This window comes from Rhinatrema bivittatum, chromosome 4, assembly GCF_901001135.1.
Source record: "Rhinatrema bivittatum chromosome 4, aRhiBiv1.1, whole genome shotgun sequence".
Taxonomy (NCBI): Eukaryota; Metazoa; Chordata; class Amphibia; order Gymnophiona; family Rhinatrematidae; genus Rhinatrema; species Rhinatrema bivittatum.
In genome coordinates this window covers 345,489,167-345,511,339 of record NC_042618.1, presented here as the reverse complement: position 1 = coordinate 345,511,339, position 22,173 = coordinate 345,489,167, and the positions used below count along the sequence as shown (strand labels likewise).

Genomic DNA, 22,173 nt, shown 5'->3' with positions numbered 1-22,173 from the left:
GTCCCACAGAGGGGTCCCAACCCCTTCGAAGACACAATCAGCACAAAACGCAGTCACATTGAGACACACCCACTTCGAGCTGCAGCCGTGACAGACTTTCCCACACTGAGCAGGAGGCACCATTCAGCCACAATTGGGACTAAAAATAGCCCCTGCTGTAGGAAACTGTCAGCGCGATCCCCACGCTCCAATGCTGTTGAGGCTCCCAGCCCCAAGGTTGGTACAAATCTGGTCCCACTCACCATTGACTGCTTCCCAGCAGGGAAGCCAATCAGCCAACTGATCACTGTCTCTCTCCTGCTTCTTCTCTTTTTTTTTTAAAGCAGCATACACAGAAAACAGCAAGCAAGGAAGAATAAATAAACTTAAATACTTCCCTGCTTCTGGAAGTCGGTACCTGACTGCTGAAAGTGGTAGGGACCAGGACCCCCAGCTTTCACTCCCCTGAAAGTCGAGCTAGATCAGGGATCGCCAACCCCCCGCTCACCCTGCTCTAACCGAGGCCCACGAAGGAACCTAACACCTCAGGGAGCCTTCTTGCTAGGAATATAGGCTGGCGCAAACATGCTTACCTGAGCAACATGATCATGAATCCCCCCAAATCCCATCATCCGTAGTGTATGCATTGCCATGTGCAATGCTTGGGAGCCTTCAGGGGTCGTCCGCTTGAAAGCCCAGAAAGAGAAGAGGAAGCGCAGCTTCACTAAAACAAAATGAAAGAGAAGCAGCAGCTTTCAGTGCAAAATCTGAACAGGAGTGGACGACAGAGGGGGGCAAGAAGAGGGGCACTCATCCCCAGGGTCAGCAACCGTTCTGAGACACATACCTGGGGTGGGGAACTTCGGACCCTCTGAAAAGCCACCATGTTCCTCATCAAACAGGCCTTCCAATTGTTGGAAACATTTTGCTACTACCTCATGACAAGCCGGGGGCATCTCGCTTGCTCTGGCATAGATTCTTGAGGTGGACTTCAGCGCCGTCAGAATCCGCTCACTGCTATCCAGAAGGGAATCTCTGTTCTGTCTCCACTGTAAAAAAAAACCCATGAGTTCAGTTGTCATGCCAGTCTGAATGATATCTCAATCTGGCTTCCAACACTAGGGTCCAGAGGATGCCCCCCAGAATCCAGACCCACTGGCTCAGGGCCCTACAGTTGTAACCTTGTCCTGGGTTGTCATCACTTTCCAATGATCTATTGCCTGTGTCACCTTACTAGCAACATTCACTCTATCAGTACTCCATGAAATCTCTAATAAGTATTACTGTTGCCCCCAAACTGCGATCCCCCACGCCATCTAGAACTCATGATGGTTCATAATTCCAGCCAGCTTGTTTAAATTGCTTCACTAAACTTTTTGGTTTTCACCATTGTCACAATGAAAAAAACTTAGAACAAGGTTACCTAGATAATTGGTCCCACAACTTTCACTTTATACTCAATAATTGTTAGAAAAACGCCAGCTTAAGCATAACCCTTGTATGATTACCACATTAATCATATACATGGACTAGATCCATGCCACGTTTCTTATACATTATTTTATATGAGCATGTACCGACATTGTAATGGCACTTTTGTAAATTCATCTATAACCAAACATATGTGCCTATATGTAAACCGTTGTGATGGTGTATTACTAAACGACGGTATATAAAAGATTTTAAATAAATAAATAAATAAATCTGAGTCCCATGTAGAGTCTAACAGAACTCAACTAAATCTGAAGCAAACTGAAATAAGTTATAAAAAGATAGGAAAATTAGTTCTTACCTGTTAATTTTCGTTCCTGTAGTACCACGGATCAGTCCAGACTCCTGGGTTTTGCCTCCCCTCCAGCAGATGGAGACAGAGAAGTTTTGACAGACTCTGCCTTATATCCCCAGGTGCCACCTACAGTCCATCAGTATTACTCAATATCAAAGCAGAACGATTCAAAACCAAACTATCTACAACTAAACATATAATCCGAAGTGAATCACTAACCCCAAATGGGAACAGAACCCGCTGAACACAGTAAACAAGCTTGATCTGCAGTCCCGAAAAGAACAAGTGATGATGAACGAGTGGACTCTCAGTTACCTCTATAAAATGGGCGGGACTCTGGACTGATCCGTGGTACTACAGGAACGAAAATTAAAAGGTAAGAACTAATTTTCCTTTCCCTGTTTGTACCCGGATCAGTACAGACTCCTGGGATGTACCAGATCTCTGCTTACGTGGGATGGGATCCGGAGAGGCCCACTCGGAGAACTCCTTCTCCAAATCCCCCAGAACCCTGGGCATGGACAACCAGTCTGTAATGCCTCGCAAAGGTATGCAAAGACTTCCAAGTAGCCACTCTGCAAATCTCTTGCGGTGAATATGTTTTCGTGATATTGTTTACTTTATTTTATTACTTATATTAATTATTTTTTCCTTGAATTTTTGAGATGCAAATTGTATTTTATTTTCTTTCAATGCTTTTATTTTCATGTAAACCGATGTGATGTGTTAACGAACGTCGGTATAAAAAACAATAAATTAAATAAATAAATATCTGTTGGCACTCCGCCTAAGACGCCGCCTGCGAGCGGATAGAATGGGCACGAATCCCCATTGGTAAAGGTCTACCACGCAACAAGTATGCTGAACTTATAGACTCTTTCAACCAGCGGGCGATTGTGGTTTTAGATGCCATATTACCTCGTTTCGGCCCACTCGGTAGCACAAAAAGATGATCGGACATACAAAACTGTTTGTCATCTCAAGATAACGCAGCAAGGCTCTGCGAACATCCAGCTTCTGTAAATCCCTAGAGACGGGATCCGACCGGTCCAGTTCCGGAAAAGACTGGAGCTCCATTGATTGATTCAAATGAAAAGCGGAAACAACCTTTGGAAGAAAGGAAGGAACCGTCCGCAAGGAGACTCCAGAATCTAAAATTCTCAGGAAAGGCTCCCTGCATGACAACGCCTGAAGCTCGGACACCCCACGCGCTGAAGTAATCGCTACCAGAAAAATTACCTTTAGCATGAGATCTTTCAGCGTTGTCCTTTTTAGAGGTTCAAAAGGCGCAGCACATAGAGCTGTGAGAACCAAGTTTAGATTCCAGGAAGGACAAAGGTGTCTGACCAGGGGCCGTAAGTGCTTAGCATCCCTAAGAAAACGAGCCACATCCGGATGCGAAGCTAACACTACCCCCTGGATTATATCGTGTAACTACTAAGAGCTGCCACTTGCACTCTCAGAGAACTACAAGACAAGCCCTTGGAGAGATCTGCTTGAAGAAAGCACAAAATACTGACGCCCAGATAGGAAGAAACGCACATTGTACACACCAAGATTCGAAGACTTTCCACACCCGGATATATGTAAGTGAAGTGGATGTTTTGCGAGATCTCAAGAGGGTAGTGACTACCGCGTTCGAATAACCTTTACTCTTCAGACGCTGCCTCTCAAAAGCTATGCTGCTAGACAAAAGCGATCCGCCTCGTCGAAACAGACGGGCCCCTGATGTAGAAGGTACGGAAGGCCCTGAAACCGCAGTGGCCCCGCCACCACCAAATTGATTAGATCCGCAAACCATGGATGTCTCAGCCATTCTGGAGCTACGCGTATTACCTTCGATGGGTGAAGTTCTAATCTCCTGAGCACCTTGCTGATTAACGGCCAAGGCGGAAAGACATACAGAAGAACGTTTCTTAGCCAGGGAAGAACCAGAGTGTCTACACCTTCCACTCCTGTTTCTCTGCGGCGAGCGAAGAAGCGCGGGGCCTTGGCATTCTGAAAAGTCGCCATCAGATCCATTCTGGGTGTGTCCCAAGCGTTGCAAACGATCCGAAAGGCCTCCTCAGCTAACTCCCACTCCCCGGGACCGAGACAGTGTCGACTGAGAAAATCCACGTGAACATTGTCGATCCCGGCTATGTGAGACACCGCAATGCTGACCAAATTCTGCTCCGCCCAGCTGATCAACTGTTGAGCTTCCAATGCCACTGGCCTTGGCATTTGATATAAGCCTTGGTCACTCCTTGGTCACTCCTTGGCGATTGATATAAGCCACCATGGTTGCATTGTCTGACAGCATCCTGACCGATTTCTCCTGGAGTAACGGGAGAAAAGCCTGCAGCGCTAGGCGCACCGCCCTGGTCTCCAGGCGATTGATGGACCACTGAGATTCTTCTCAGGACCATTGGCCCTGTATTGACTTCCTCAGACAAACCGCTCCCCAACCAGTGAGACTGGCATCCATGGTAACTACTGTCCACTCGGGCACCACCGAGGGGACCCCACAGTTCAAGTTGTCTGAGAGTAGCCATCAATCGAGACTGGATCACGCTGAATCCGTAAGAGGCAGTGGTAGCTGAAATTGTTCAGAGACTGGGTTCCACTGAGAAAGCAATGCCGACTGTAAAGGACGCATGTGAGCAAAGGACCAAGGGTCCAACTCTAGAGTAGACGTCATCGGCCCGAAGACCCTCAGGTAATCCCAAACCCGCGGAGGATATTTGGACAACAAGAGTCAAATTTGGCCCTGCAGTCTGACTATGCGATGCGCAGTAAGGAACACTCTCCCCTGCTGTGTGTCAAACAGTGCTCCCAGGAACTCCAAGAATTGAGATGGTATTAGATGACTCTTGGAAAGGTTGACAACCCACCCGAGTGCTCGCAATAGTTGAAGCACCCGGTGGACAGCCGAATGGCAAAGTGACTCCGATTTCGCTCAAATCAGCCAGTCGTCGAGATAGGGATGCACCAATAGGCTTTCCCTCCGCAGCTGTGCTGCTACTACCACCATTATCTTGGTGAAGGTCCTGGGAGCAGTAGCAAGGCCGAAAGGCAGAGCTTGAAACTGGGAATGATGTCCTAGGATGGAGAACCTCAGGAACTTCTGGTGGTCGTTCCGAACTCCGATGTGTAAATACGCCTCCGTCAGATCTAGGGACGCTAAAAACTCTCCTTTCTGAACTGAAGCAATGACGGACCGCAAAGTCTCCATGCAGAAGCAGGGAATACGCAGACATCTGTTGACCAGCTTTAAGTCGAGAATGGGCCGGAAGGTTCCCTCTTTCTTTGGCATCACAAAATAAATGGAGTAGCGGCCCTTCCGTTGCTCCGCTGAAGGAACTGGCGCAATCGCACCAAGGTTGGGAAGGCGCTGCAATGTCTCCCGCACCGCCCAACGCTTTGTGTCATAAGCGCATGGGGAGACTAGAAATCGGTGTCGAAGGCATCGTGCAAAATCTAAAGTGTAACCATGTCTTATCACGGAAAGGACCCACTGGTCTGATGTCACTTTGGTCCATTCCTCGTAAAAGAGAGACAGTCTGCCCTCTACTACCGGAACCGAGGAATGAACCGGCCACACATCATTGTGGAGGCTTACTGCCTTGTGCAGACTGGGAGTTTCCAGACCTGGTGAAGCGCCTTCCACGAAAGGACTGAAGCCAGGACTATTGTCTGCTAGTATTTTGCCTGAAGGAGGAAGTGGACAAACGTGGCGCTCGAGATCTTCGACCCCCACGAAAGCGAGACCTAGAAGAAAAAGAACCCCTCTGCCGTGGCCTATCTTTTATTTATTTATTTATTTTATTTATTTGGGGTTTTTTATATACCGAAGTATAGCGTTTTGCCTTCACTCCGGTTTACAGGATAACAACGTAATACATACAAATATTTTATAACTATCTTTAACATTCAAAGAGTAGAACCTTATTTAACATATTAAATGAGAAAATTATATACAGGAGATAATCTATACGAAGATATAATATATGATATTCATTAGCTATTATGTGGAACAAATAGCAATCTGAGCAGGGGAGGGTTAATGTATGAAATGGGTCTGGGAAGGAGCTCGGGGTACGTTAGGTGATTTCAGGTAAAGACTTGATAAGGTTGTATGAGGGACGAGGGCGATGAAAGAGGAGGTGAGAGGGAAAGAAGCGGGTAGGGGGGAAAGAAGCGGGTAGGGGGAGAGAATCTTTATTCTCTCCCAGGGACTGAATCATATCTTCCAGTTCTTTTCCAAACAGTAGCTTGCCCTTAAGGGGCAGAAACCCCAGTTGTGACTTGGAAGACACATCTGCAGCCCAGTTTCTAATCATAACAGTCTCCGCGCCAAGACCGCAGAAACCATGGACCTGGCAGAAGTTCGTAAGAGGTCATAAAGGGCATCTGAACTATACGCGATCGTTGCTTCAAGATGCCCAGCCTGAAGAGCTTCTCCTTTGGACAGCGATTTGTTGGCCTGTAGCTGTTGAACCCAGCGAAGGCCCGCTCTCAAAGAAAAACTGCTACACATCGCAACGTGGACTCCAAGTGCTGAGATCTCAAAAATCTTTTTGAGTTGAAGTTCCAGCTTCTGATCCTGCAAATCCTTGAGAGCCGTCGACCCCGTAACTGGGATGGTGGTCTTTTTAGTGACAGCTGACATCACCGCGTCCACCTTGGGAACTCGAAGAAGGACCAAAGCATCCTCTGGCAGAGGATATAGCTTATCCATCGCCTTAGTGACTTTCAGCCCTAAATCAGGAGTGTCCCATTCCCGGAAAAGCAAGCCTGTGACCGAGAAATGAAATGGAAAAGAAGATCTATAGATCCCAACCGAGATTCCTCCAGGGGAGCCTCATTGCCCAATTCCCCCAAAATAGCAGGAATTAGAGGCCCAAGCTCCTCCTTATAAAGAGACAGACCACCTTCGGGTCGTCTCCTTCCACCACATGGGACTCACGCTCAGCACCCTGCTGCTGGTCCGCATCCCCTTCAACCCCCCGCAGAGGCTGGGATGGCAGGTCCTGATCCTCCAGGTCAGAAGTCCCTAAAGAAGTATCTGTGACCTTCTGTGGCGCCACTGACCTCAATGGCCGCTTCATTTTAGAGGAACCAGCGGTTTCCGTCAGCTTGGACCGCTTTCTGTGCTTGGGAAGAGGCTCTAAGAAAAAAGATTTTTCAGCTGCCCTCTTTTTTTCTGCTTTCTTAGCCTTAAAGGCCTTGTGCAATAATAAAACAAAATCTGAAGAAAAAAGGGGAAGAGGAAGAATCTGAATCCCCATTGGGGTCTTCCTCTGTTATCTTTGAGCCAAGCCCCACTCATTTTCTCCCCTCAGGGGCCATTTGCTGAGGCAATAAAGGCAGCGGGAGACTCCCCTCCCCCGCCGCTGATAGCACTGCCGACCTCGCTGCCAACGTGAGGGAATTCAAAATGGTGTCCGTTCCCGAGCTCAGCGGGAACGGGCCAGGAGAAGGAGGCTGCAGCTCTCCAAAAGCCCCAGCGATCGTGTGGACCCGAACTATGACTCCCCCCAGGGGCCGTGGAGGCTCCCTCCCCTCCCAGGAGATAGGCCGAGCACAGGCCGTCTCTTGATAGCTGCGCGCTCGCTGTGCCGCACGCCCAACATGCTGACATCCGCAGCATTTCTGACAAAAAGAAAAAAAGAGCTTCCCCTTCAGTTTAAATTTACTTTTCGGAAATACTAGCGAAACAAACGACGGTGCAAGCCCGATTGCGATCGTGAGGGAAGGGAGAGTCCGAAGGCAAAATACAAATTCAACAGAAAATTTTTTTTTTTTTAACTTGCCCGGCAGCCTATGGGTCCTGGTCCTCCTGGGGTGAGTGAGCCGGGCTCCCTGGTATCACCCCCAGCGCTGCTACAAGGTGGCCAATAGGGCCCTCGACCCCTAGCAGCAGCCCCCTCAGAAACCAGGGGGGATGTTCCCCTCAGGACCTGGCAACCCCCTGGGAGGCTGATAAACATCTTCTTTATCCTTTTAGTGCTGTTCCTTTTTTTTCTTTTTTTTTTCAATTGCTATCTATCTGTCTAAGACTTTTTTTTTTCTTTTTTAAACTAAGTAACTAGACCAGACTGTAGGTTTTGCACCTCCACCATCTGCTGGAGACAGAGAAATACTGACGGACTGTAGGTGGCACCTGGGGATATAAGGCAGAGTCTGTCAAAACTTCCCAGTCTCCATCTGCTGGAGGGGAGGCAAAACCCAGGAGTCTGGACTGATCCGGGTACGTACAGGGAATTTGCTTTTCCATGGATCACTACAGGCAAAAAATGTTATCAGGTATAAGCAATTCAAAGTTGAACTTAATAAACTGTCTTACTGCAAACAACTTAGGTATGTAATTAACCTCTAACCTCTCTTCCATGAAATCCTGGTCAAATCATTAATTGGGTACCAATGTTTCTGTTTTATCCTAGAATATTCATCAATTCAATATTGTAGGCCAAATAAACTCAGTTCTAAAAGAATAAAATCTCCAAAATTCGTTGTCACTTCTTCCCACAGAGTTAATCTCAGAAAGAGAACCCCAGAGCCAATCACAAAACTTGTACTATACCTGTTCTGCAATACGGAGAAGAATGGTCCGAAACCCAACTTTGTACATCGTATCCTCTCGTGGAAAATAAGTCCCACCCACAAAAGGCTGGCGGTCAGGGGTCAGCCACACACTCATTGGCCAACCCCCACCACTGCTAGTTGCCTGTATAAAATACAAATGAAGTTACAATCTGACCACTCTCTCGAACTCCTTTCAATCTTCTCTCCTCCTCCTCCTCCTCCTTTATTTTTATCCCACTATCCCATTACTCCCTTCCACTTTCATGCACTTCTCCTTGGGTCTGTCATTCGCATATCTTTGCTTCTGTTCAAAGGTGTCACTCTCTCCATCTTCTGGAACACATCACATCACTTCACATATAATGGGTAACCATCCATCTTCTAACGGTCATCAGATATCCCGGCCATCTGCCCATTTGTTTATATACACACACATCATGTTTCTGTCTATAAGTCTGTTTACCAGCATACATCTTTGTCCAGCTATCCATTATATAATCTCTATGTCTATCCCTCCCCACTTATCCTCTCTCTCTCCATTTGCTATCTGCCTCCCCATTTACTGACCTATCTACCAGCACACTTCCTATCTCTCTTCCACTGTCTGGTCTAGCTCTTTGATTAGTTACCTGCACAAAGGTCATATAGACTTTGTCAATGTCGGGCCTTTCCTCACGGTCCACTTTAATACACACAAAGTTTTCATCAAGAATCCGGCCAATTTCCTCATTCTCAAATGACTCTTGTTCCATGACATGGCACCAGTGGCAAGTGGAATATCCAACTGAAACCAAATGTTGCCAATTAAAACCTGGCTGCAACAGTCTCAGGAACAACAGAGAAGAAGACATTAGACACTGAGGTCAATTTCCAAAGGGTTTGACAGTTAGGCACCTAAATCGGTCTCTTTGAAAATTGACAAGGAGTAAAATTAAACTCCTAAATGTAGAAAGTGGGCAGCTATGGGGATGGAGATAGGGCAGGGTAAAAATAGTTGGGCACTTAGCACCGATTTTCAGCACTAGGCACCTAAGTCTAGGAAAATGAACTGTAGACCTAAAAGTAGGAAATTTTATCTAAAAACTTAGACCCTAAATTTGGTTGAAAATCTACCTATATTTAGGTGCCTAAAATTTAAGCATAGGAAAATTAGTTTCTTACCTGATAATTTTCGTTCCTGTAGTACCAAGGATCAGTCCAGGCCTGTCGCTGTCCGCGGTCCTGGAGCCCTAGTCCAGCAGGGGTGAGTGAACCGGGCTCCCCGGTGTCACCCCTGACACTGCTAAATGGCAAACCGGGTCCTCGACCCTAGCAGTGGCCTCAACCGGGGGGGGGTAGTCCCCTCAGGACCTCTCAACCCCCCTGGGAGGCAGGGCAAACGGACGTCAGTGACAATTTGGCAAAAAATTCCAATTACAACACCAAAAGCCTAACCTGGCCTAACCCAAAGGAAAGAAAAACCAACCCTGACGGAGTACCAGAATCAGGGCAGGGAGGAGCTGTGACCGGACCTGCACCATCTACTGGAGACAGAGTAAGACTGAGGGGCTGTGACTGGCACAGGGGCATATATGGCTCCGCCCACAAGTTTTAGTCTGTCTCCATCTACTGGTGCGGAGTCACAACCCAGGTGTCCTGGACTGATCCTGGTACGTACAGGGAATGAGCATTTTTTTGAAAAATGGCCCTCTGGCAACAGCACCCTCTAAGCCAGTGCGCTCACTCCCCCTCACTAATAACAGTGAAGAGCTGTGTTGTACTGTTTCTTCTCTCTACTGGCTAGTTGTCCTCCCTCCCTCCCAAGCAGTCCTAGACCACTAGGAGCCTAGTCACAAAGGAAAATTGGTTCTTATCTGCTAATTTTCATTCCTGTAGTACCACAGATCAGTCCAGTCTCCTGGGTTTATGCATCCCTGCCAGCAGATGGAGACAGAGAAAATTTCACTGACACTGCTTCATAAACCCCAGTGCCACCTGCAGTTCCTCAGTATCGATCGATACCCAAGCCGAAAGAAGAAAATTCAACAGTAAAAAACAACGCAACTAACGATTTAGACTCAATAAACTGTGACAACACATACTGAATGCATACCAACAATACTACAGCTGAGCGGGCGACTCTCCAAATCTCCCAAACTGGGCGGGTTCTGGACTGATCCGTGGTACTACAGGAACGAAAATTAGCAGGTAAGAACCAATATTCCTTTCTCTGTACGTACCTGGATTAGTCCAGACTCCTGGGATGTACGAAAGCCCCCTACATAGGATGGGACCTGAAGAGTCCCGCTCTCAGAACATTCCCACCAAAGAAAGGGGAACCCAAATCTCCCACATCCAAGCAATATTGCCTCGCAAAGGTATTTGGCGACTTCCAAGTTGCTGCTCTGCAAATCTCCTGGGGAGACACCAGTTGTGCCTCAGCTTAGGAGGCTGCCTGTGAATGCCTAGAATGCGCCCACAAGCCTTCAGGAATCGCACGACCCACCATAATGTAAGTGGAACCAATCGCCTCCTTCAAACATCACGCGATAGTAGTTTTAGATTTTTTGAAACCTCACTTCGCACCGCTCCACAAAACAAAAAGGTGGTCAGACCTTCTGAAATCATTCGTCACTTCGAGATAGCGTAAGAGAGCCCGCCGAACATCCAACTGCCTGAGCTCTTTCCCCTGAGGATCAGATACATCTACTATGGGAAAGGCTGGAAGCTCGACCGTCTGGTTCACATGGAAAGCAGAAACCACTTTCGGCAGAAAGGAAGGAACCGTCCGCAATGAAACCCCAGAATTAGAAATCTGAAGGAAAGGGTCCCAACAGGATAGAGTCTGCAACTCGGAAATCCTTCTAGCTGAACATATAGCCAATAGAAAAACCACAGATAGTCAAGTTCTTCAGTGTCACACTTCGCAGAGGTTCAAAAGGAGCCTTACACAGACCTCAGAGGACCAGATTAAGATTCCACGAAAGACTAACCAGTGGACGCCTCTAAGGAACCAAATAACATCCGGATGAGCTGAAATAGCACAACCATCAATCTTGCTGTGGAGATGACCTAAGGCCGCCACCTGAACTTTAAGAAAGCTAGGAGATAAGCCTTTAGCAAAGCATTCTTGCAGAAATGACAAAATGTCCAGAATGGAAGACCTGAGAGCTAGCACACTGTTAGCAGAACACCAAGACTCTTACATTCACCTTCCAAAGGCGAATGTAAGACATACTAGTGGATTTCCGTCTGTTTTGAAGTAAGGTAGTTATGACCGCTTCCGGATAACCTCTGTGTCTTAACCGGCGCCTCTCAAAGTGAGCAGCCTGGCCTGAATATATGGGCCCTGATGAAGCAGGCCCACTTGATGATTGAAATGAATCGGCCCGTCCACCGCTAAGTTGATCAGATCAGCGAACCAAGGACGTTGTGGCCACTCTGGAGCGACCAGGGCTACCTCCTGGAAATGTTTTTCGATGTGACATAGCACCTTGCCTACCAACGGCCAGGGAGGAAACACATAAAACAGAACTCCCTGCGGCCAAGGAAGAAGCAGAGCATCGACGCCTTCAGCTCTGTGTTGATGCCACCGACTGAAAAATCAGAACGCTTTGGCATTCTGGCAAGTCACCATTAAATCTTCGTGAGGCGTATCCCAGCGATTGCGAATGAGCTGCATAGCAGCCTCCGACAATTCCCATTCGCCAGGGTCCAGCTGAGTTCGACTCAAGAAATCCGCTTGAATGTTGTCAACCCCAGCTATGTGAGACGCCTCTATGTGCTCCAGGTGCCGCTTTGCCTAAAGAATTAACTCCTGAGCTTACCGAGCTACTGCCTGACTCTTGGTCCCACCCTGCCAATTGATATACGCCACCGTAGTCGTGTTGTCAGACAGAATCCGTACCAACCAACCTTCCACCAACTGCAAGAGCTCTCTCAAGGCTAGATGAACTGCCCTGGTCTCCAGATGGTTGATAGACCAAGCTGACTCTCTCACAGACCAGGACCTCTAGACGGAATGGTGTTTGCAAACTGCCCCCCAGCCAGAGAGACTGGCATCGGTGGTAACTATCTTCCAGTCCAGGACTTCGAGGTCCATCCCTCGAACAAGATTGTGAATCTGAAGCCACCAAGCAAGACTCTCCCTGGATAAACCCTTGAGAGGAAATAGCAGATGAAATTCCTACGAGAACCGCCTCCAACGAGTCAAAAGCAACATTTGCAATGGCCTCATATGGAAGAATGCCCAAGGAACCAACTCCAGCGTTAAAGTCATCGAGCCTAGAACTTGCAAATAATCCCACACCTTAGGGACTCGCAACCACAACAGCCAGCGGACCCGACTCTGCAACTTGAGAACTCTCTCCTCCGAAAGATATACTCTTCCGATTCAAGTGTCGAACCAAGCGCCCAGATACTCCAAGGACTGAGTCAGCATCAAGTGACTCTTTGTCAGGTTTACTACCCAGCAGAGAGACTGAAGAACCTCAAGTACTTTGCAAACTGACTGGTGGCAGAGCGACTCTGACTTTGCCCTGATAAGCCAGTCATCCAGATATGAATGGACTAGAATCCCTTCCTTCCGAAGCACCATTGCCATCACCACCATCACCTTGGTGAAGGTACGTGGGACTGTAGCCAGCCCAAATAGAAGGGCCCAGAACTGAAAATGCTGTCCGAGGATCATGAAGCAAAGAAAGCTCTGCAAGTCCGGATGGATAGGAATGTGCAGATAGGCCTCAATGAGATCCAGTGAAGTCATAAACTCCCCCCTGTGAACCGCTGCTATCTCGGACTGCAAGGTTTCCATATGGAAGCGCGGCACCTTGAGAGCTGCATTCACCCTCTTCAAATCGAGTATGGGATGAAACGTGCCCTCCTTCTTGGGGACCACGAAATAAATGGAGTAGCAACCCATGCGAACCTCCGTTGAGGGGACTGAGATTACTGCGCCCAAACGCTGGAGGCGAACCAGGGTCTCTTGTACTGCTGCCTGCTTGTCCGCGGGACCACAAGGGGAAATAAGGATCAGATCGCGAACGGAACAAGAAAATTCTAAAGCATAGCTATTTCCTACAACACTGAGAACCTACTGGTCCTGCATAATCCTGACCATTTGTCATAAAATTAACTCAAGCGACCTCCAATAAAAGGAATGTCGGAGTGGACCAGCCTCACTTCATTTCGAGGGCTTACCACTGGCCGTAGCACCTTCAGTGGCTCCACAAAACAGTCTCCGGGCCCCCATAAAGGACTGCCCCCCAGGACTGACCCCAAGAAGAAAATGGTCTCTGAGATCCCGGAGCAGCCCTTGAGAATCGAGATCATCTATCGAAACAAAAACGAGACTGCACCCGGAAAAAATGCTTGGCTTTAGGCTTATCCTCAGGCAGGCGGGGAGCCTTCCTATCTCCAAGAGACTGAATCAGATGCTCGAGATCCTCTCCAAACAACAACCAACCCTTGAAAGGCAGCAAACCTAACTGAAATTTGGAGGATACATCTGCCGCAACCAGAGCAATTTTCTGGCCACCACCACCGAAGCCATCACACGAGAGGAGGTACAGACCAAATCATACAGAGCATCTGCCCTGTAAGCCACTGCAGCCTCAATCCGCTCAGCCCTGTCCGAGTCCTCACCAGACCTCAGCAGGGACTCCTGAACCTGCTGAACCCAACGAAGGCACACACGTTGCATGAAGCTGGTATAAATTGCCACATTCAGACTCAAGGCTGAGACTTCAAATATGTGCTAGAGGTGCACCTCCAATCTACAATCCTGCATATCCTTTAACGCTGCGGAACCTGCCATGGGAATAGTGGTCCTCTTAGTGACTGCTGAGACTGCCGCATCGACCTTACAGAGAGAAAAAAGCTCCAAGTCTTGCTCCAGAAAAGGATAAGGCCTCCCCATGTTCTGAGCAACCTTTAGGCCTGCATCTGGAGTCCCCCGCTCAGCTTTAACCATCCGCTTAACCGCCTTGTGATATGGGAAGGAAGACAGACTGGGTCCGCTTCCTCCAAATACTGGTCGTCCTGGGGCATTTTGACCCCCAAAACCTGAAAGGCCAAAGTGAGCAGAGCATCAAGCTCTTCCCAATTGAAAAGGCGCACCATCTTGGGGTCATCTACTCTGGGAATGGGAAACCCCTGGTCATCGCCCTGATCAACATCCCCTGGAGCCTGATCGACTGACCCACCTGCGACCCTTGACCAGGGTCATCTCCAGTGTCCCTGGGGGCGAAATCAGATACCTACACATTGCAACTGCCCAAGCGACCCCCCCAAAGGAGGAACAAGAAGTTTCTGAACAGGAGAAAACCGCAGTCTGCCCGAGAAACTCGGACGAGAACCAAAGTCAGTTCCTCCAACGGGTTGGGAGGGCCGAGGCTAGGCCTGAACACCAAAGTCAGACCCTCCAACGGGCTGGGAGGGCCGAGACTGGACCTGAGTGACTCGCACAGCCACCTGTTGCCTGGCCAAAAAGGCATCATGAAGTAACAAAATAAATTCGGGGGAAAAAGATATCACTGCTGCTGCCCCGCCTGGGCCCACGGCAGGACTTGGCAGCAACATATTGTTCCCCCCTCCAGCCCCTCCCCGATCGGTTCCCAAATTCGACCGGGCTGGAGATAAGCAGGGAGGACCCTCCTCCTCCTCCACTCTCCCCGATGGCGCAGGAGCAAGCGCCGAAAAATCCAAAATTGCCATTGCTCCTGTGCTGTCCCGGCAAAGACAGGATCCCGATCAAATCCCCGCTCCTGACTGCTGCCCCGTCTCGGCCGACCTCCGATGCTGTTTTGCGGTTGGAGGGCCCCCGGAGAAGCCCTCCCCTCCCTCGGCACAACCTTCACAAAGTCTGAGCTACACGCACGACAACGGGCCCTGCAGGTCAAAACAGAGGAGGGGGAAGGAAGCTACACGGAGACCCCGAAAAAACACAAAAGTACAGTAGAAAAAGCGGACCCCCACGGGAAAACAGCCCCTCTTACTGCCACCAGGAGAGTAAGAGGTCACCCGCATCATAGTGCTGTGTTGCTGCCTAAAGAGCTTTTTTTATTTTTTTATTTTTTAAATAAAAGCTTTACCTCAACAGTCTAAGACTATGAGCCTAAGGAAAGCCTCAGGCACAGAGAGAAAGGGGGATAAACCTCAATGGGGTCTGCAGCCGCCGGAGTGGCCTCGTGACAGGGAGGGATCTGGACAACCAGATTTACACTCCACGGGCGCAGATGAGCTCACAAACGTGTGACAACCCCCGGCTCGTCCACCTCAACTGGGCGGGGAGAACCCAAAGGATTCCTAAAAAGAGTCCCCCGAGAGGAAGGCTCAAAAGAAAAAGTCAAAAAGTAAGACAAAACTGCAAAACTGCAGGTTTAGCACCCTGTGCTATCTTCTGGAGACAGAGAAATACTGAGAAACTGCAGGAGGCACTGGGGTTTATGAAGCAGTGTCAGTGAAACTTTCTCTGTCTCCATCTGCTGGGAGGGATGCATAAACCCAGGAGTCTGGACTGATCCAGGCACGTACAGGGAACTACTTTTACTGCAAATGGCTATTTCCAGTGCAGGAGGAAGATAAACCTTTTGAAAAACACAGATATACATTATTTGTCTTGTTTTGTTTTTTATCTTAAGTAAAAGAAAATTATTACTTACCTGCTAATTTTCGTTCCTGTAGTACCATGGATCAGTCCAGACCGTGGGTTATGTCCCCAATCCAGCAGATGGAATCAGCACAAGCTTTGAGGGGGCGTCACCATATATGCTACTACCCCCTCTGCAGGAGTTCAGTATCGAGTATATCAAAGCCCGAGTAGAAAACAAAACCCCCGTAATGGATAAAGTTTATAAGAACCGGCAACCATAAGCCAAGTAACATTAGTAACTAACTGCAAGCGTCCTATCAACGGGTAGGAAGCTGCGAAACAGCCAGCCAACTTGTAGGGAGCTGTGAAAACAGTGAGAAAACAGTGAAAAACCGAAACGTCGTGAGAGACATACAGCACTACCGTACTTTAGAGAAAGCTGAGCAGGATCAGAAAACCCAAACGCGGTGGGCGTCTGGACTGATCCATGGTACTACAGGAACTAAAATTAGCAGGTAAGTAATAATTTTCTTTTCCCTGTACGTACCTGGATCAGTCCAGACCGTGGGATGTACCCAAGCTTCCCTAAATCGGGTGGGGTCCTGCGAGGCCTGCTCAGAGAACCCGCTCGCCAAAGTGTCCAGAGACCGACGAGGCGAGGTGCAGACAATAGTGCCCCGAGAACGTGTGTAAAGACTTCCAAGTGGTCGCTCTACAGACTCGTGAGAGGAGACCGAGCGAGCCTCCGCCCAGGAAGCCGCCTGAGAACGTGTAGAATGCGCTACAATGCCGGGCGGGGGAGTCCGGCCCGACCCAATGTAGGAAGCGGCAATGCCAGCCTTCAGTCATCTGGCAATGGTCGTCTTCGAGGCCTGAGATGGACAGGAATCCGGAACTCATTTGTAGCCTCCAAATAGAGGCGCAGGGCGTGCTTGACATCCAAGAGCCGGAGAGACCTCGGCTCCGAGGCAGCGAAGGACGGCAGCTCTACCGTCTGGTTCACGTGGAATGCAGACCCTACCTTCGGAAGAAAGGAGGGAACGGTGCGGAGCGAGACTCCGGAATCGGAGAAACGAAGATAGGGCTCCCTGCACGACAGTGCCTGCAGCTCCGAAATGCGTCGAGCGGAACCGATGGCCCCCAGGAAGACAGCCTTGAGGGTGAGGTCCTTGATCGTTGCACTGCGCAGTGGCTCGACCAGGTTGAGACTCCAGGAGGGACAAGGGTCCCTTAACGGAGGCCGCAAATGCTTGACGCCCTTGAGGAACCGAGCGATGTCCAGGTGCTGCAGGAGAGAGCCCCCATCGCGCAACAGCGAGTCAAGGGCGGCCACTTGGACCCGCAGTGAATTATAGACGAGTCCCTTGTCCGCCCCCGCTTGTAGAAACTGAAGGATCTGGGGAACAGAAGCCTTTGCGGGTCTCGTGGCCTGTGTGGAACCCCACAGCTCGAAAACCTTCCAGACCCGAGCATAGGTCACCGACGTCGACGTCTTTCGCGCTCGCAGCAGAGTGGAAACTACCGCCTCCGGGTGAGTGTCTATTCTGCGGAGCCGTTGAGAGCGGACACCATCAGATCCAGCCGTTGAGAGCGGACGCCATCAGATCCAGGTGGGGGGCCCCCCACCGATGGACGAGAAGTTGCATCGCTTCGGAGAGAGAGACCACTCTCCGGGGTCCAGCAGCCGACGACTGAGGAAGTCTGCCTGGACGTTGTCCACCCCGGCGATGTGCGAGGCCACTAGCCGGACGAGATGACGCTCCGCCCATTGCAGCAGCAGCGCCGCCTCGAGCGCCACCTGCGGGCTGCGCATGCCCCCTTGGCGGTGGATGTAGGCCACTGTGGTAGCGTTGTCCGATAGGACTCTGACCTCCTGGTTCCGAAGAAGCGGCAGGAAATGTCGCAGCGCTAGTCTGACCGCTCTGGTCTCCAGACGGTTGATGGACCACTTCGCCTCCGCCTCGGACCACGTCGCCTCCGCCTCGGACCACGTCCCCTGCGTGGCGCTTCGATCGCAGACTGCCCCCCAGCCTACTAAACTGGCATCGGTGGTTACCACCACCCAATTCGGCAAATCGAGGGACACGCTGCGGGCCAGGTTCGACGGATCCAACCACCAGTTCAGACTGTCCCTGGCCATCTGAGGGAGCGGGAGGACCATCCGGTAGTCCTGCGAAATTGGTTTCCAACGGGAGAGGAGCGCCCTCTGCAAGGGCCGGAGATGCGCCAACGCCCAAGGTACCATATCGATGGTGGAACCCATCACTCCCCGGAGCTGCAGGTAGTCCCAGGAGGTGGGATCTGGCAACGCAGAGAACCGTCGTATGCGATCCCGCAAGGAGTGCTCCTTGTCCCGACGTAGAAAAACTTTGCCTAGTCGTGTGTCGAAGGTCGCCCCCAAAAAGTCCAAGCGCTGCGAGGGCTCGAGGGAGCTCTTGGAGAAATTCACTACCCATCCCAGGGAACGCAAGAACTGTACTACCCTGGCCACCGCTGCTCGGCTGGGAGAAAAACTTCGCTCGGATGAGCCAATCGTCCAGACAAGGATGGACCAGAATACCCTCCTTCCGAAGGGCGGCCGCTACAACCACCATGATCTTAGTAAAGGTGCGCGGCGCCGTCGCCAAGCCGAACGGAAGAGCGATGAACTGGAAGAGCTGGTCCAGAATCTTGAACTGGAGGAGACGGTGATGGTCCGGTCGGATGGGGATATGCAGGTAGGCCTCCGTCAGATCCAGGGAGGCAAGGAACTCCCCCCAGTGTACCGCCGCAATCACAGACCGCAGCGTTTCCATGCAAAACCGAACAATTCGGAGGGACCTGTTGACCTCCTTGAGGTCCAGAATGGTCAGGAAGGATCCATCCTTCTTTGGCACTACGAAGTAGATGGAATAGTGACGCAAGCCCACCTCTCCGAAGGGCACGGGCGCAATAGCGCCTATCTCCTGAAGTCTGGCCAGAGTCGACTGCACCGCTCGCCGCTTGGGGGCGGATCCGCAGGGGGAGGAGATGAACCTTCCCTTCGGAGGGCGGACAAATTCCAATGCGTAGCCTTGTTCAATGGTGTCTAAGACCCACTGGTCCGAGGTGATCTGCGCCCACTCCTTGTAGAAAAAGCGCCAACCGACCCCCAATCCTGGGAGTGGCGGAGTGAGCGAGCCTGACATCATTGGGAAACCTTAGGAGAGGGGTTACCCGCTCCGGAGGCGGCGTGTGCGGGCCTACGACCTCGAAAGGAACGCGACCAGGACTGGGTCCTGGAGGAGGAGGGCCGAGAACCCGACGGCCTGTAGCTCCTGTAGCGCCGTTGTGCCCTGGCTCTGGTCCGGGAGGAGGCATACCCCCTGGAGGGACGATATCTGTCCTCCGGCAGACGATGAACGGCGTTTTCCCCCAGAGACTTGATGATCTGGTCCAGATCCTACCCGAAGAGGAATTTACCCCTGAAAGGCAGGGAACCTAGACTTGACTTCGAGGACGTATCCGTCGCCCAGTTGCGAAGCCACAGCAGTCTTCGTGCCGCCACTACCGAGACCATGGATCTTGCCAGGACCCGAAACAGGGCGTACGAGGCATCGGCCCCGTACGCCACCGCAGCTTCCAGCCTATCCGCCTGGGCGGCCTCATCGGCTGGCAGAGCCTGCGATGTGAGGATTTGTTGCACCCAGAGAAGACTCGCCCTCTGGGCAAGTGAACTGCACATCACTGTGCGCATCCCCAGTGCGGAGACCTCGAAGACCCTCTTAAGGAAAAACTTCCAACTTGCGATCTTGCGTGTCCCTTAGGGCCGCTCCTCCCGTCACTGGTATTGTCGTCCTCTTCGTGACTGCCGACACCGCGGAGTCCACCTTTGGCACTTTTATGAGATCCAGGAAATCCTCCGGTAGTGGATAAAGCTTTTCCATGGCCCGGCCGACCTTCAGGGAGGTCTCCGGGGTATCCCATTCCCTAGCGAAGGGCTGCAAGGACCGGATCCCCTTTCTTCGAGGAAGTGACGACCGTGGGCGCTACTGGGGCGGGCGGGTCCGGCGGCGGGTCCAAGTCCAGTTCCTGAATTATCAGTGGGATCAGGTCATCCAGCTCTTTCCTCTGGAAGAGGCGCAGGGTGCGAGGGTCGTCTCCCTCCGCCGCGGAGTCCCCTTGGCTCGAGTCCGGAAGATCAGGTCCAGGATCTGCTGGGCCTGGTCCCGCTCCCAGAGACCCGGAGGAGGGCCGGGGTCGAGCTTGCGGCTGTGAGGGAGGAGCCCCCGGGGGGCCTGTGAGGGGGCCGACGTCCGAGGAATCTTGGCAGGGGGAGGTCCCGCAGGAGCGTCCAACCCCTGAGGTATGCAGTGTGCATAAGTAGAAAAACTCCGGGGAGAATCCCGGTCTGCCCGAGGGGGCTCCAAGGACGGGAGAAGCCGTTGGTCCCTGCCCCTGAGGGCCTTGCTCCGGCAGCAAAGTCGGGGGGGGAACCTCCGCAGAATCCCTGTCTTCCAGCGCTGCCTGAGTCCTCTCAGGGCGCAGGGAATTTAAAATGGCCACCGTTCCCGCCAGGAATGGGGGAGGGGCCGGCCCGCGCCTCCCGGGCAAACACGGAAAGAAGGAAAACTCTGCGAGGGACTGCGAGGTGCCTTCCCCCCCGGGAAGGCACCGTGCGCAGATGCCCTCACGGGAAATCCTAGACCCCGGCTCGCCGCAGGCCGCGCAACGCAACGGCTGCGGCATCGGCTCCACGAGGGAGAGCAACGAAACTAAGAAGAATCAAGCCTCGGGAGGGGGCCGTGGGAAAAACCGCCGTTGCAGGGGGGCCCTGTCGGCCTGCACTGCCCGCCGAAGAAAGTGCCGCGGGGGGGCCGCCGCTGCGGGGGGGCCCTGTCGGCCTGCACTGCCCGCCGAAGAAAATGCCGCGGGGGGGCCGCCGCTGCGGGGGGGCCCTGTCGGCCTGCACTGCCCGCCGAAGAAAGTGCCGCGGGGGGGCCCTCCGGCCGCACAACCCGCCAAAGGAGTCTTGTCTGAGCCCTAGCAGCCCACGCGGAGCTGCAAGATGGCCGCTAACGCGGAGAGGCCGGCACCACCGGCATCCGCGAGGCACCGGCTGTGAAGCTGTAAAAGAAAATACAGGAGCAAAAGAACAAACTTACCCGGCGCCAAGTCACAGCACAAAGAGAGGAAAACAGCACAGGAGGAAGCCACGCCTCCACACAAACCGAAAAACCTTTTTTTTTTTTTTGGAATAAAAACTTGATCCAGAAACAAATAGGCAGAAGCCCAAGATAAAGGGAGCAAGGCAGAAAGCCCAAGCACAAAGAAAGCAAGGAAAAAGGCTATCCTACAGAACAAAAACTGGGAGAAACCCTGATTCCCCTACTCGCATCTGCTGGAGTCAGAAGATACTGAACTCCTGCAGAGGGGGTAGTAGCATATATGGTGACGCCCCCTCAAAGCTTGTGCTGACTCCATCTGCTGGATTGGGGACATAACCCACGGTCTGGACTGATCCAGGTACATACAGGGAACAATGCCATTTCTTTCTACAAACTTTCTATTATAAACTCAAGCAGAAATCAAAAGCTAAACTATTTTTCTAATAGATAAAGAGAAGAATTTGCAAGATTAAAGAGTAAAGTTTTTTTTATCATCACCTGACAGAAATATTGGCTTGTTCTCTTTTTGTGCCTTATCAAAGGCTTCCTGGCCCCAGGGAAACCTGGAGAAGAAACAGAGGGAGAAAGACAAATGTCATTAATACTTCTGCTGGGATTCACTTCTCCTCGGACATCTTTAGGAGAACTTATGAGGCATAGGGTTTTGCTGAGCAGGGGATGTTAGCAGGATTCATCCTCTGGATCACATTGAAAACTTCCTTCTGTAGTTACTAGCCTTTCATCCTAATACATATTGACAAGCACAAATCTGTACCAAACACCAATACTGAACATCAAAATCTAACCATACAGAAATGTTACATCAAGCCTACCACTGTGCTCAGGCCACAGTGGAATCATATTTTTATTTATTTATTTATTTATTTATGTCTTTATTTGATTATTTATTTAACCGTATCGGTTAGGGGGCCATGGGTTAAAAAATAAGCAAGGTGAAATTTGTTTTTACCTGATAAAGGAAAATTAGTTTCTTACCTGATAATTTTCGTTCCTGTAGTACCAAGGATCAGTCCAGGACACCTGGGTTGTGACCCCGCACCAGTAGATGGAGACAGATTAAAACTTGTGGGCGGAGCTACATATGCTCCTGTGCCAGTCACAGCCCCTCAGTCATACGTAATGTC

General features: G+C 50.9%; 1 protein-coding gene across 4 annotated transcripts in view; it reads right to left on the bottom strand.

Annotated features, from left to right (window-relative positions):
• Positions 1–22,173, bottom strand: part of SPATA20 (spermatogenesis associated 20) — a 297,925-nt gene that overhangs the window by 238,110 nt on the left and 37,642 nt on the right. For all 4 annotated transcript variants that reach the window (XM_029600642.1, XM_029600641.1, XM_029600640.1 and 1 more), the window contains 5 exons: positions 21,527–21,591; positions 8,962–9,116; positions 8,331–8,474; positions 827–1,028; positions 573–703 (listed from right to left, as the gene is read on the bottom strand). In XM_029600642.1, the coding sequence (XP_029456502.1) occupies positions 573–703; positions 827–1,028; positions 8,331–8,474; positions 8,962–9,116; positions 21,527–21,591 (697 nt within the window). The remainder of the gene's footprint in view (positions 1–572; positions 704–826; positions 1,029–8,330; positions 8,475–8,961; positions 9,117–21,526; positions 21,592–22,173) is intronic.